We start from the raw sequence: 12,328 nt of genomic DNA, 5'->3' as shown, positions 1-12,328 counted from the left end.
CCCCCCGTCAAATGTGGCCCACCCTGTTGTAGGAAACCCCCCCCCATGCCCCCGCTTTGGGAATGGCGGGCGGGGGGAGGCACTGCCCTTAGATTCCCTGCGGGTGTGCCCGGTGGGGTTCCCTGGAGAGGGCCGAAGACCGCAGCCCGGTTCAGCTCCGCGCAGCAAACCTTGGCGGGCGAGGCGGGGGCGGTGTAAACGGAGGGCGGCTTCCGGAGCGCCTGGTCCGCCCCCCCCCCCGGGGGGGCTCTTCTTGGCGTCTCGGAGAAGCAGCAGCGGGGAGCGTGCGGAGACGCTCTGCGGGGGGGCGGGGAGGAGCAGGAGGACCCCTCCAGAGCAAAGGGCTCTTCTCCCCTTGCGGGGCTGGATTCTCCTCCCCCCTCGGAAACCGCTTCGGCAGTGGCGAGGCGGCTCCCGCCATCCTACCGGAGGCGCGGCGCTGGCCGCCGATTGCGCGTGTCCCAGACCCACGCACCACCGCGCTCCCCCTCCCGGAGCTGCTGCGGGGACGGCAGGCAGGCAGGCGCGATCGGTTGGTTTCCAGGCCTGCCGGCCCTCCTTCCACCCGCAAGGGCCGCCCGGGCAGGGATGCGTGAGTCATCTTGGCACGGGGGGGGGGGCGAGGCGGAGGCTGCAGGCGGGTCTAACCTGGGAGGGGGGCAGCTGCACTAAGAGGACCCTCCTCCTCCCCCAGTCCGAGAGCGCCGCGCTTGGCGGGTTGAGCTTTGGCGAGGAGGGCCGGGAGCCGCGTGGCTGTGCGCACACGGACAGGACGGGAAGCCCCGAAGGCTGACCCAGCCCTTTCACGGTGGGGGTTTTTTGGGGGGGCGTTTAAAGGCCTTTGTCGCCTGAAACAGGATGGGAGCGCACCAGAGGGGTGCGCCTATAGTACAGGGGTGTGCCGCCCTCAAGGGCTGTGGCCCCACGCCCTCTCCTCGCGGGCGGGGCACCTCTGCTCGATTCTTTTGCCGCCTGGATTTGCTGGCTTCTTAAATGTGGCTGTGGAGGGGGGGGGCAGAATAGGGGTCGAGCCCTGTTACCCTCTGGGGTCGGGTTGAAGAAGAGCTGCGATCAGGTCTGTCAGGTGCTCCTGTTGCAGACCAACACAGGCTGCCTCCTGGAACTGCCTTCATGTTTAGGGACCGGTGCTGTCCAACGGGCCCACAGATAGTCTGGGATCAAGTCTGTGGAGAAGTAAGATGGCCACGTTTATTTAGGATGGTGAGAACCAAAGTGGCTTCTGAAGAACTCCCAAAGGATCTCTCCAAACTGGGTGAGCGGACGCTGGTCAATGCTCCCTCTAAGCTGTGGAGTCGTGTGAGCAAAAATGCCACTTTGTGAGCTACTGGCATTAAAAGTTGCGAGCAAGCGATTTGGCTACTGCATAAATTAGCTTGCTCTGGAGCCGCCCTTCCTGAGCTAAGGCAAAAATGTGTGAGCCAGAGGCTAAAAAACTGTGAGCTGGCTCACACTAACTCAGCTTAGCGGGAACACTGGTGGTAACAGGTTCAGTGTGCACTGGGTTGAACTGATGCACATGGGAGCGTGGAATCATCACACCTGCAGGTGGAGGCCAAAAGATATCTTGGGGTTGTAGTTGAGAGCTGGATGAAAATGCTGACTCAGCACGGGATGGTCAGCAAAGCAATTTAAGTCAAACAGGCTGCGTTGTGGCGCCCGTGTTAGAATACTACCTACAGTTCTGGTCTTACGCATGCACATCGCAAGTGAAGAGGGTTTGGTAGGCTTAGAAAAGGGCAACCCAGAAAAGAATTGCTCTACAGCAGCTTAGAACGGGCAAAAGGAAGGAAGTGTTTCACACAGCAAATAAGCAGCTGATGCAACTCACTGCCACAGTGGCCACTGGCTCCTATGACTTTAAATTCGAGCAATGGCTATCAGTCTGTGCCGGCTACATGGAAACCCCATGTTCCAGGGCAGTCTACCCTGGCTTCTGCAATAGTGTCCTGTTGTCTGCCCGCCCGCCTTGTGGGCTTCTGGGCAGCCGCTGACGGGAGGATTCTGGACTTGCTCTGGGGAAGCTCCTTCCTCACGCTGGGCTCAGCCTCCGCTGCAGAGCGGGGTTGCCTTTCTCTGCACGCGTCTGATGGCCCTGCCTCACATGTGGGCGTGCACACGTGGATCGTGGCATTTCGGTTCCTTCCAGTTCTTCTCATGTGACTATGTCAGTGGGGATGGTGGTTGGCAGGTGGGCATCTGCTTGGCACAGGGGCTGAGTCTTCATCAGCATCGGTTCTCAGCATGTGCACTGCATCGCACAGCTTGGGAAGAGGAATGGGGGAGGCTTCAGGGAGGAGGACGGCGGAGCAGGGAGGGTTTCTGGCGGTGACAATTGCTCAGGGGGTCTTCCAGAGGGAGAGGAGATCTGTCTTCAGGGTCAAATGCAGTGTTCCCCCTAAACTGAGCTAGTGTGAGCTAGTTCACAGTTTTTTAGCCTCCGGCTCACACATTTTTGTCTTGGCTCAGGAAGGAGGGCTCCAGAGCAAGCTAATTTATGCAGTAGCCAAATCTCTCGCTCAGAACTTTAATGCCGGTAGCTCACAAAGTAGAATTTTTGCTCACAAGACTCCACAGCTTAGAGGGAGCATTGGTCAAATGTTTCCCCTTCCCTGGCACTGGCCCCTTGAAGATAGACTGCTGGTGTACATGCATGTTCAATTGGGCAGTTGTGGCGAAAAGCCCTCAGGGTGGATGCTAGCTTCTGGCTGGCTGGCTGGAGGTGGGGAGGTGATCCTTGCGCGGGTGGTACAACTCAGTAAGATCACTGGTCTCTTGCCCCCAGGCAGTCATTCTTATTTCGTTATTTGTTCAGGGCTCTTACTACCCTGCCTTTTTTCCTTAAGGCGGCTCACATCATTCCCCTGTACTCCCTGTTTTCCTCACAACAGCCCTGTGAGGTAGGTTAGGCTGAGAGTCTGTGGCTGCTCAAGCAACACTTTCATGGCAGAGCGAAGGAACTGAACCTGGCTCGTCCGGATTCTAGTCCGTCACTCTCGGCTCTGCACCACACTGGGTCCCATGTGCATCAGGGCTCCTCAGCGGACCACATGCACGTGCCTGTTGGGGAGCTGGTGGTTTGCATTTTGCAGTTTGCCATGGGTTTCAAAGAGGATCAAGCCGCTCCACAAGGAGTGAGTGCGTCAGGGGCTATAAGGCAGCCCAGCCGACTGGTACCTCAGTGTGCCTAGGCAGTCTGTCTCCGCTAACTGGTTGGTCGGTTCTGGCGGGGCTCTTCTGAGATGTGGGGGCCTGTTGCCACCAGAGGCCTAGTTGGCCCCTGGAGCCCCTCGCCCTGGTGGTGGTCTTTCAGCGCTCCAGGGCCCTGGGCGGCAGGAGGCGTTTCCACTGGAGACGGCAACACCAGGCTCCCTTTGGGCACCGGGCATCTCTTCTGCCACCAGGGTCCCTCTCAAGGCTCCCTCTAAGCTGTGGAGTGTTGTGAGCAAAAATTCTACATTGTGAATTACTGGCATTAAAGTTGTGAGCAAGCGATTTGGCTCCTGCATAAATTGGTTTGCTCTGGAGCCATCTTTCCTGAGCCAAGACAAAAATGTGTGAGCCAGAGGCTAAAAAACTGTGAGCTAGCTCACACTAACTCAGCTTAGAGGAAACACTGGTCCCTCTACGCCTGGAGGGAGGGGGGGAGTGCCGTGTAGTGGGGGCAGGGTGGCGCCTGGACTGGGGAGACCCTGCCTGGGTGGGTGCCCTTGGCCTGGGCCGCCTTGTGGAGAAAACCTTCCTCCGAGGGTGGTGGCTGCAAGGATAAAATGGGAGGGGGGGTTTAGGGGGAGCCACTACTGCTGCCCTGGTCTCCTCGCAGGAAGGGAGGGGTAAAAATGTGCCGCCAGAGAAGCAGGCAGATTCTTCCTCGATGTGGGAGCCAGGGAAGGGATGTCTGGATAGCCCTCCCCTCCTCCCCGCAGCTGTGCTGCTGGCACTGCGTGGGTTAACTCTTGCTCGGATGCTGGCAGGTGCCCGGAGTCCCAGCCTGGGCATCTCCTCCTCCTTCCCCACCTCCTCCTGCACCGCACCTTTAAGTAGGATCTCCTCCTGCTGTGTAGCACAGAAGGCAGGAAGGAGACCTGCCCTCCGGATCACAGAGGGTGGCACAACCCGGCTGCTCCTCCAGGTGGGTCCCTTTGGCATCCGGGCTGGGGTCTCCGGCGAGAGGGTGGCTGCTTCCTCTAGGCAGCCAACGTGCCTGCGCAGCATCTGTAGGGCTCTTGGCCCGTGCCAGCAGGGGTGTGTCCTCGGGTGCTCCGGCCTGACCTCCCCCTTTGCTTCCCCTCCCTGGGGCTTGTGGGTGGGGGCAGAACCAAACAACCCTTCCTTTGCTTTAGGAGGAAAAGGTGCTGATGGCAGCCCCAGCTGGGTGGCAGGAGGACATGCCAGGATGTTCCCCCCCCCCAACCTCCTGAGGCAGTCTTCCCCCTGGCATGTTGCCCTGATCGAGAATTAAATGGGAAACGGCTGTTTCTTCCAGCTGGGGAGGAGGGGCGGGGGAAACACCTTCTTGTCATAGTAGTCAGTGGTGATTTTCTCTTCCTTGGACTGGTGGGAAAGATGCTGGAGCTGGAACGCTTTGGACAGGAGCAGCCAGGTCAGTCTGTGGCAGCAAAAAAAAAGAAGGAAGGCCAGTCCAGGGGAATCTGAAAGGCTGGCAAACGCCTATTTTCGTGTGAGCTTCTGGGAGTCAGTGCCCACTTCGTTGTGGCAGTTTCTTTCTTTACAGCTCCCAAAGAGCTGAGCCCTGTCCCTGGAGCTCACACTGAATGAGGCTTTTGCCAGTCCTTCAGGTGCCCCTGGGCGTCTCTCTTACTTTTTGGTACCAGAGACTAAGGAGCTGCGGAGGCTCAAGTGGTTAAGACGCTGAACTGCAGGCTGTGGAAGGTCAGTAGTTCAGCAGTTCGAGACCCGGGTTGCTGCATGACGGAGTGAGCTCCCGTCTCTAGTTCCAGCTCCTGGCAACCTAGCAGTTCGAAAGCAAGAAATTGCAAGTAGATAAATAGGTATCACTTCGGTGGGAAGGGAACAGCGTTCCGTGCGCCTTGGCGTTTAGTCATGCCGGCCACATGACCACGGAAATGTCTTCGGACAGCGCTGGCTCTTCGGCTTTGAAGCGGAGATGAGCACCGCAACCCTAGAGTCGGATTCGACTGGCTTTCGAGCAAGGGAACCTTGAACTTTACCTTTACCAGAGACTACCAGGGCTGCCCTGCTGAGCTTGTTGAACCGTGCAGATGGAGCTGTGTTTAGTGGACTTGCTGGTCTGATCAGTTTGGGATTCTGTAACTGCCAGGCTGGTGTAGAGACCACACGATTTCTTGCCTGGCAGACAGCACAAGGGGTGCCCTTTCCTCAGGGGTTGGAGCAGCCTCGTAGAGATTTCTGCTGAAAAAGGGTTCATGGTGGGGCAAACAGTTGAGTCCTGATGTGCTGCCAGTGGCCGCTGCTCTGTCCCTGGTGCTCCAAAGATTTCATTAAAAGTTCCTGGGTGTTGACGGCTATCTTCTCAGGTTTTGGTGGGGAGGGGAATTGTATCAGCCTGTCTGGGGACTTGGCACGATGCTAGCACCCTCCAAAGGACCCCAAGTCAGTGGGCTAGTATTCTTCCCAGAGTGGTCCCTGCTCAGCCCTCAGTATCACCAGTTAATAGAATCTCAGACCTTAGATAAAACTTGCTTCTGCCAGTCAGAGGAGACTATGTTCCTGCTCTGAAGTTGGGCAAGGGGACCTTATGAGTCCAGTCTCGTCAGAGATGGGAGACCCCCAAGGCAGTCCAGGGCTGCTGCACAGAGGCAGGCCAGGGCAGACCACCTCTTGTTTGTCTCCTGCCTTGCAAATCCCATGAGGAGTCACCATAAGTTGGCTGTGAGTGGACGGCACTTGACATGCACACACAAGGAGACCTTGAGGGTTTGGTTCCTAGGTGCGTTCGGCTGCCCCCCCTGGGGAAGAAATGGCACATTCCTGTTGTGATTTAGTTCCCTTTCTTGCCCTGGGGCAAGGGTGGCCAAACTGTGGCTCGGGAGCCACATGCGGCTCTTTCACACATATTGTGCGGCTCCCGGCAGGGCAGCTGGGGAAGCAAAGGGGAGGCATGTCTCCCTGACCGGTCTTCCCTTCCCCAGCCAGTGTTCCCCTCCCTGGGTAGGCTTGAGGTGGGGGGGGGAGCAGAGAAAGGAAGCAACTTTAACTTTACATGCATTCTCAAAGCCCCCCCCCCCACCAGCTGGCTTGGAAAAGGCATTTGTCTCTTTAAATTCATTCTCCAAGCCATGCCAGCTGATGTGGCGGCGTGGGACTGGAGAACACATTAAAAGTTAACATTGCTTTCATTCCACCTTTCCCTCTTTCCTCTCTCATCTATTTGCTTTCTTTCCACCTTTCTCTTTTTCTCTTTTTCTCCCTTCCTTCCTCTTTCCTCTCTCATCTATTTGCTTTCTTTCCACCTTTCTCTTTTTCTCTTTTTCTCCCTTTCTTCCTCTCTCATCTATTTGCTTTCTTTATTTCTCTCTTTCTTTCCACCTCTTTCATTCTTTCTTTCCACCTCTCTCTCTCTCTTTCTCTCTTAGACAAATAAATATAATTAGCAAATGAAGAAATATCATTATCAACATCTGCTTTTACCCCTTTTGCATTTTTATTCTTGGCAGTCTCCTTTAATGTTAATAAAAAAGCAAATCTGCATATTTCCTAATAAAGATGTGTGGGTTATATTTGCTCATGTCTTGAGGCTCTCAGATATCTGACGTTTGTTCTATGTGGCTCTTGCGTTAAGGAAGTTTGGCCACCCCTGCCCTGGGGCCACCCGGGAGAGTTGCCGCTTAGCTGGCTTTAGGTCTGGCACCCAGGGCTCCTCCAAGCACAACACCTTCCTTGTGCTCTGGGTCACGCGGTGTCCTGGATCGGCTCCGTAATCAGCCTCCGTAATTCCACTGGCTGGGGCCAGGGTCAAGGTCGCCATCCCTCTGACCTCCTTGCCCTTTCTTCCGCTTCTTCCTGTGTAGCTTCTCGGGAGCCCAGCCTCCTGGCCGAGGCGCTGAGCCCGATGATGGGCGAACGACAAAGCCACGTCAACAGCCTCTTCTTGAACGAGGAGTCCTCCAAGCGCCTTGGGACGGGGGGACGGGGACAGCGCTTCCGCCATGCCTGGGAAAAGCGAGCTGCCCGAGCCCGAAAGCAGATGTACGCCGTCACCAGGGAGAGCGTCAAGATCTTCTTCCAGAGACACCTTTTCGTTCTGCTCACCATCTCCTCTGTTTTGTTGGGTACGGCCTCGTGGGGCTCCGGACTGGGGGGGGGGGCAGGGTCGTGCTTGAAGGGATGTTGTGGATAGATCTGTGGCTGGGAGCCTCTCCCATCCATCATGCAGAGGAAATCCAGCTTTGCCAAGGGAGGCTTTTGTCGGGATGGGTCTGGCTGTAATCACAGCCCCTTGACCTACTTGGTCAGGCTGCTGAGGGGCCGCTCCTCTTTGCAGGCGCTTGCCCGATGCCCTGGCCCTGGCTGGCAGGAGCAGACATTCCAGGCTTGTTTTTCTGGGCCCAGGAGGAGGAGCCGCCATGTGCCGCTTCTCAGCCCTCATAACCTTCTCCTCTCTGCGAGGTTGTCCCTTGTTCCCTTTGGCACTGGGACTCTGGAGAGCTTCCGCCAAGGCAGCAGGTGTCAGAAAAGAACATAAGAGAACATAAGGCCCATCCAGCCCAACACTCTGTATCACACAGTGGCCAGAAATACCAGATGCCATCAGGAGGTCCACCAGTGGGGCCAGGACATTAGAAGCCCTCCCACTGTTGACCCCCCCCCCCCAAGGGGGACTGAGTTTCTGCAGGGAGTGGGCTCCTCTGACTTGCTCCCACCCAGTAGTCCTAGACGTAGCTCGGGCTTCACCTTCCCCATGTTCAAGGTAGCAGACTAGAAATAAGCAATAAGTTACGCACTCTGCACGTGCTTGGGGCACCTTCATCTCTGTTATTGCTTTGTGCGTCCGCTGGCTTGCGGGCTGAATTGGGTGGCCGGGAAGTGTCGATGTGGCACCTCAGACTCCCGTCGTCTTCTCCACTGCGCAGAGCTTTACAGGCTGAAGCGGGCCCCTCCCCTCTGCCCCAGCCCCCACTTGGGGGTTTTTGAGCAGTGCAGCTCCAACCAAAACAAGCGTGTCCAAAGGATTTCTTTCCGTGGCAGTTGCTGGATCTGTTCCTACCGCACTGGCCGGTTGCCTGTCAGACATGCGGCTGCTTGTCGGGCGGATAGCTGACAGTTGACGGGAGTGCTTTATCACTGGCTGGCAGCCCAGCCCTGGAAGTCCTTGAGCGGTGGGTGGGCCGTTCCTCGCCCCAGCACATCCTGTCATGCTGAGGCAAAGGATTCGGGACGGGGAATATCGGGCAGGGGACAGGAGGAGTGAAGCTGGGGTTAACCTGTGGACTGGCTCTCCCCCAAGCGCATGCTCAAGATCTGCCTTGGCCGCCCTAATCCGCCCTGGGAGACTTTGGGATTGCTCAACCCTGTGCACAGTGCGGGAAAAGCTGGCTGCTTGAGAAACGCCACCGGGGATTAAAATGGTCACGGGGTGCCTTGGCTCGGACTTGGATAGAATGCTGATCAAGAACAGACCAGAAAGGCAGCACTTGAGCTGTCCAATTTCAAAACCCCAAAGAAAGAAAGCAGGGAAAGGCCGAGGCCCTGGGAGCTGGGGTGGCTGCTGGATCGGGCTTGGAAACTGTCTGGAGCTCAATGCAGAGAGGGCTGCCGTTGCGCCCTTCCCCATCTGTTCTGCAAAACTTAAACCAAACAAACAAACAAAAAACCCAAATCCCATCTCTCATATGCTTTGTAAGCAGATGTTGTCACTTGAAAACATTTGGTGGGATTTGAGTTTATTGCTCTAGAGAGTTGATGTCCTTTCTGGGGGTGCCTCCTGTTTCCCAAGTGTGGCCCCCATCTGCAGATATCTAAATCTGCGGATCGGGGCCAGACTTGGACTAAACAGATTTTTCTGCAAAATTGGGTGACGGCCCCAAATTTGCAGGAAAAACCTGAAATCTTTAAAAAACCCACAACATTGGGAGATTTAAATCCCCCCCAATAAAACAGCATTCTCTGAGCAAGCACAGAGAATGCTCCTTCCTTCCTTCCTTCCTTCCTTCCTTCCTTCCTTCCTTCCTTCCTTCCTTCCTTCCTTCCTTCCTTCCTTCCTTCCTTCCTTCCTTCCTTCCTTCCTTCCTTCCTTCCTTCCTTCCTTCCTTCCTTCCGTGTGGTGGAGCCCTGGAGCCACAGCAGGCCCGGTGGCAGTGAGGCAGCCTGAGAGCCGTGCTGGGCCCCATGGGGGCCGCAGGGGAGCCGGGGAGCCATCCTGGGCCCATCAAGAAATGGTGGGTGGGTTGGATTCCCTCTCTCGCAAGTCTTGTGGGCCCTCACTTGTCCAGCTCTGATTCTGGCATGCATGCATGCACACCCCATTCCCAAAAGCCGTTTGCCAAGTGATGCTGGGCTCGTGGATAGAGTCAAGTGGGCTTCTTTGGGTCCTGGCCAGTGACACGTTTCCCGGACCATTCAAGCTCTGCGGCTTGAATGGATCCCCCGCCATGAAATAGTCACTCCATCCACCATCCTAACGGACCGAAGGTGGTTCTTCTTCTTCTTCCTCCTCCCCCAGTAGGGTTTCCTGTGCCTAACGAGGAGAGAGCGCCCTGCCCCAAGTCTGTCACAGCCTCTGTTCCCAGTGTGCCCAGAAGCTCAGTGGGGCGGTGCCTTCCTTGCGTGAAGATCGAAGGGGAAAGATCTCGGGTAGCCCAACTGGGATAGGCCCCTCTTTGCATCCAGGATTGAGCCATGACTTGTCAAGTTAAAGGATCTCTGGTGTTGGGGACAGGAGGGGCTCTCTCCAGCTGTGGGTTTGCTGGGAATGGCCTTTCTCTGCCCGAGACCCAGAGAGCTGTGGCCAGATCAGAACCGGGGTAGCCAGGCTGAGGGTCGTACTCTGCTTGCCACACATGAGAGGCAACGGCTTTGCAGGCTGGGCTCGCAAGGGGAGGTGGTTTTGTTGACGCAGAGCTGAAGGAGGGGGGAGATCCTGTCCACCACCACCCGTCACGCCTGACCTGCGGCTTCCCATCCTGCCCTGCAGGGATCACGCTGGCCATGGCCCTGCGGCCCTACAAAATGACCTACCGCCAGGTCAAGTACTTCTCCTTCCCCGGGGAGCTGCTCATGCGGATGCTGCAGATGCTGGTCCTGCCGCTCATCGTGTCCAGCCTCATCACAGGTCAGCTGCTTGTGGGCAGGGCAGGGCGGGGCTGCCATGGGCGGGAGGGACCAACCAGGGCTTGACGGGTATCCTGGCAGCAGGCGGAGGCTGCAGGGTTGTTAGGAGCCTTCTAGTCCAGGGGGCCGTTTACCTCTGCATGGCTTTTGTAAAGGGAAGTCCTGCCTCACTGACGTTTTGGAGTGAACAGGCATGTGGATAAGGGTGATCCAATAGACATGATATCCTTGTACTTGTAGAAGGATTTAGACAAGGTACCAAAGACTCCTGAGTAAGCTTAGCAGTCGTGGGATAAGAGGACGGCTCCTCTTATGGATTAAAAATTGCTTAAATTGGTTAAACGACAGGAAGCAGAGAGTAGGAATCAATGGGCAGCTCCCACAGTGGAGGGGAAGTGAGCAGTGGGGTCCCACAAGGATCGGTATCGGGGACCAGAGCTGTTCAGTCTGTCCAAAAATGATTTGGAATTGGGGTGTTAGCAATGTAATTTGCAGATGATACCAAATGATTCAAGATGGTGAAAACCAAGGCTGGCTGCGAAGAGCTCTTGAAGACTCTCTGAGAGCCACTTTGGTGTAGTGGTGAAGAGCAGTGGACTCTAATCTGGAGAACCAGGTTTGATTCCCCACTCCTCCTCCACATGCAGCCAGCTGGGTGCCATTGGGTCAGTCACAGTTCTCTCAGAGCTGTTCTCTCAAGAGCAGTTTTCTCAGAGCTCTCTCAGCCTCACCTGTCTCACTGGGTGTTTGTTGTGGGAAGGGGAAGGGAAGGAGATTGTAAGCCACTCTGAGTGAAGGTTGGAGTATAAATCTAACTCTTCTTCTTCTTCTGTAAATTGTGCTAGTGGGCAGCAACATGGCAAATGAAGTTCAGCGTTGACAAGTGTTAGGCAGTGCACGTTAGTACAAAAAACCCCTCTAACTTGAAATATATGCAGATGGGCTTTGAACTAGCTGAGACAGAGACTGGAGAGATCTTGGGGGTTGGAGTGGAAAGCTCTATGAGAGTGGTGACTTAGTGGGTGCGTTCAGACGGGGCGTTTCAGCCAGCATAAACTGTACCGGTTGGAACCGGTGCAGTTTATGCCGGCTGAAACGCAATCACACTCACCTCCTGACTGCGGATCCCATTGCAATACGCCCATCCACACACAGTGGGTGTCGGCGGTTTGTTTGGTTTTTTTTACTTGGTTTCCGCATGCGCATAGGCAGCCATCGACAGAATGGCGATCTTCGCGCATGCGCAAAACCCCCCGTCTTACATTTAAACTTTAAAGGTAAGGACTTAGCTTTAATGTTTAAAGAGCAAAGTAGCCTTCCTGAGGTCCCGGACGCCTACGAAACGATAAACTAAGGCCCTTTTCTCTCTTTTTTTAAACAAACGCCAGGGCGAAGCTTCGCTCAAGCGCATATCGCCGACCTTTAAAAAAAATGGTGGGTGAAAATCGGAAGCCTCAGGCTTCCAAACGGAAGTGGCTCTGCAACGTTGAAGAGCGATCAGACGGGGGTAAAGCGATTACAACCGTTGTACTCAGGATACCACCACTTGGGGACCTAGTGGCAGAATACAACGGTGTAAAGCTCTTTGCAACAGTTAGGGACGGAAGGCAGCTGTTCGCCATGTGAACACCGGTAAGTACACCGATTCCAACCGGCACCTATTCCGTTGCAAATCCCCCGTCTGAACGCACCCAGTGTGTAGCAGCAGTGAAAAACTCCATTCTTGGTTTTTTAAAGAAAGCAACTGAAAAATAAAATGGCCAATATTGTATTTCCCTCGTATAAAGTAGCGGTGCAGCCTCATTTGAAATACCGTGTGCCGTTTTTTGGTTGCTGTTTCTCAAAAAGAATATTGTGGGACAGGAAGAAGTCGAAAAGCAGGCAGCCAGGAGGATTAGCGAGTTAGAGCACCTTTCCTAGGAGGACGGGCTGAAAAGTCTCTGGGAGTTCTGGGTCTGCAAAAAAAAAAAAAGAGCTAAAGGGAGACATGACAGGGTTATCAAATTAAAGGGGGGGACCCACAAGGACTTGCATGGGG

At 55.5% G+C, this 12,328-nt stretch overlaps 1 protein-coding gene across 6 annotated transcripts in view; it reads left to right on the top strand.

The window, feature by feature from the left end:
* Positions 1-12,328, top strand: part of LOC107111292 (excitatory amino acid transporter 1-like) — a 33,946-nt gene that overhangs the window by 1,483 nt on the left and 20,135 nt on the right. For 3 of the 6 annotated variants that reach the window (XM_015412246.1, XM_015412243.1, XM_015412247.1), the window contains exons 1-3: positions 269-592; positions 7,032-7,292; positions 10,154-10,291. In XM_015412246.1, coding sequence (XP_015267732.1) covers positions 589-592; positions 7,032-7,292; positions 10,154-10,291 — 403 coding nt within the window. In that variant the 5' untranslated portion in view covers positions 269-588. Of the gene's footprint in view, positions 1-268; positions 593-4,058; positions 4,151-7,031; positions 7,293-10,153; positions 10,292-12,328 lie in introns of those variants that run through there. The other 3 variants (XM_015412244.1, XM_015412248.1, XM_015412245.1) reach the window with 2 other exon arrangements.

Source organism: Gekko japonicus, unplaced genomic scaffold (assembly GCF_001447785.1).
Source record: "Gekko japonicus isolate JY-2015 unplaced genomic scaffold, Gekko_japonicus_V1.1 scaffold2815, whole genome shotgun sequence".
Classification (NCBI taxonomy): Eukaryota; Metazoa; Chordata; class Lepidosauria; order Squamata; family Gekkonidae; genus Gekko; species Gekko japonicus.
This window is presented reverse-complemented; position numbering and strand designations above follow the sequence as displayed.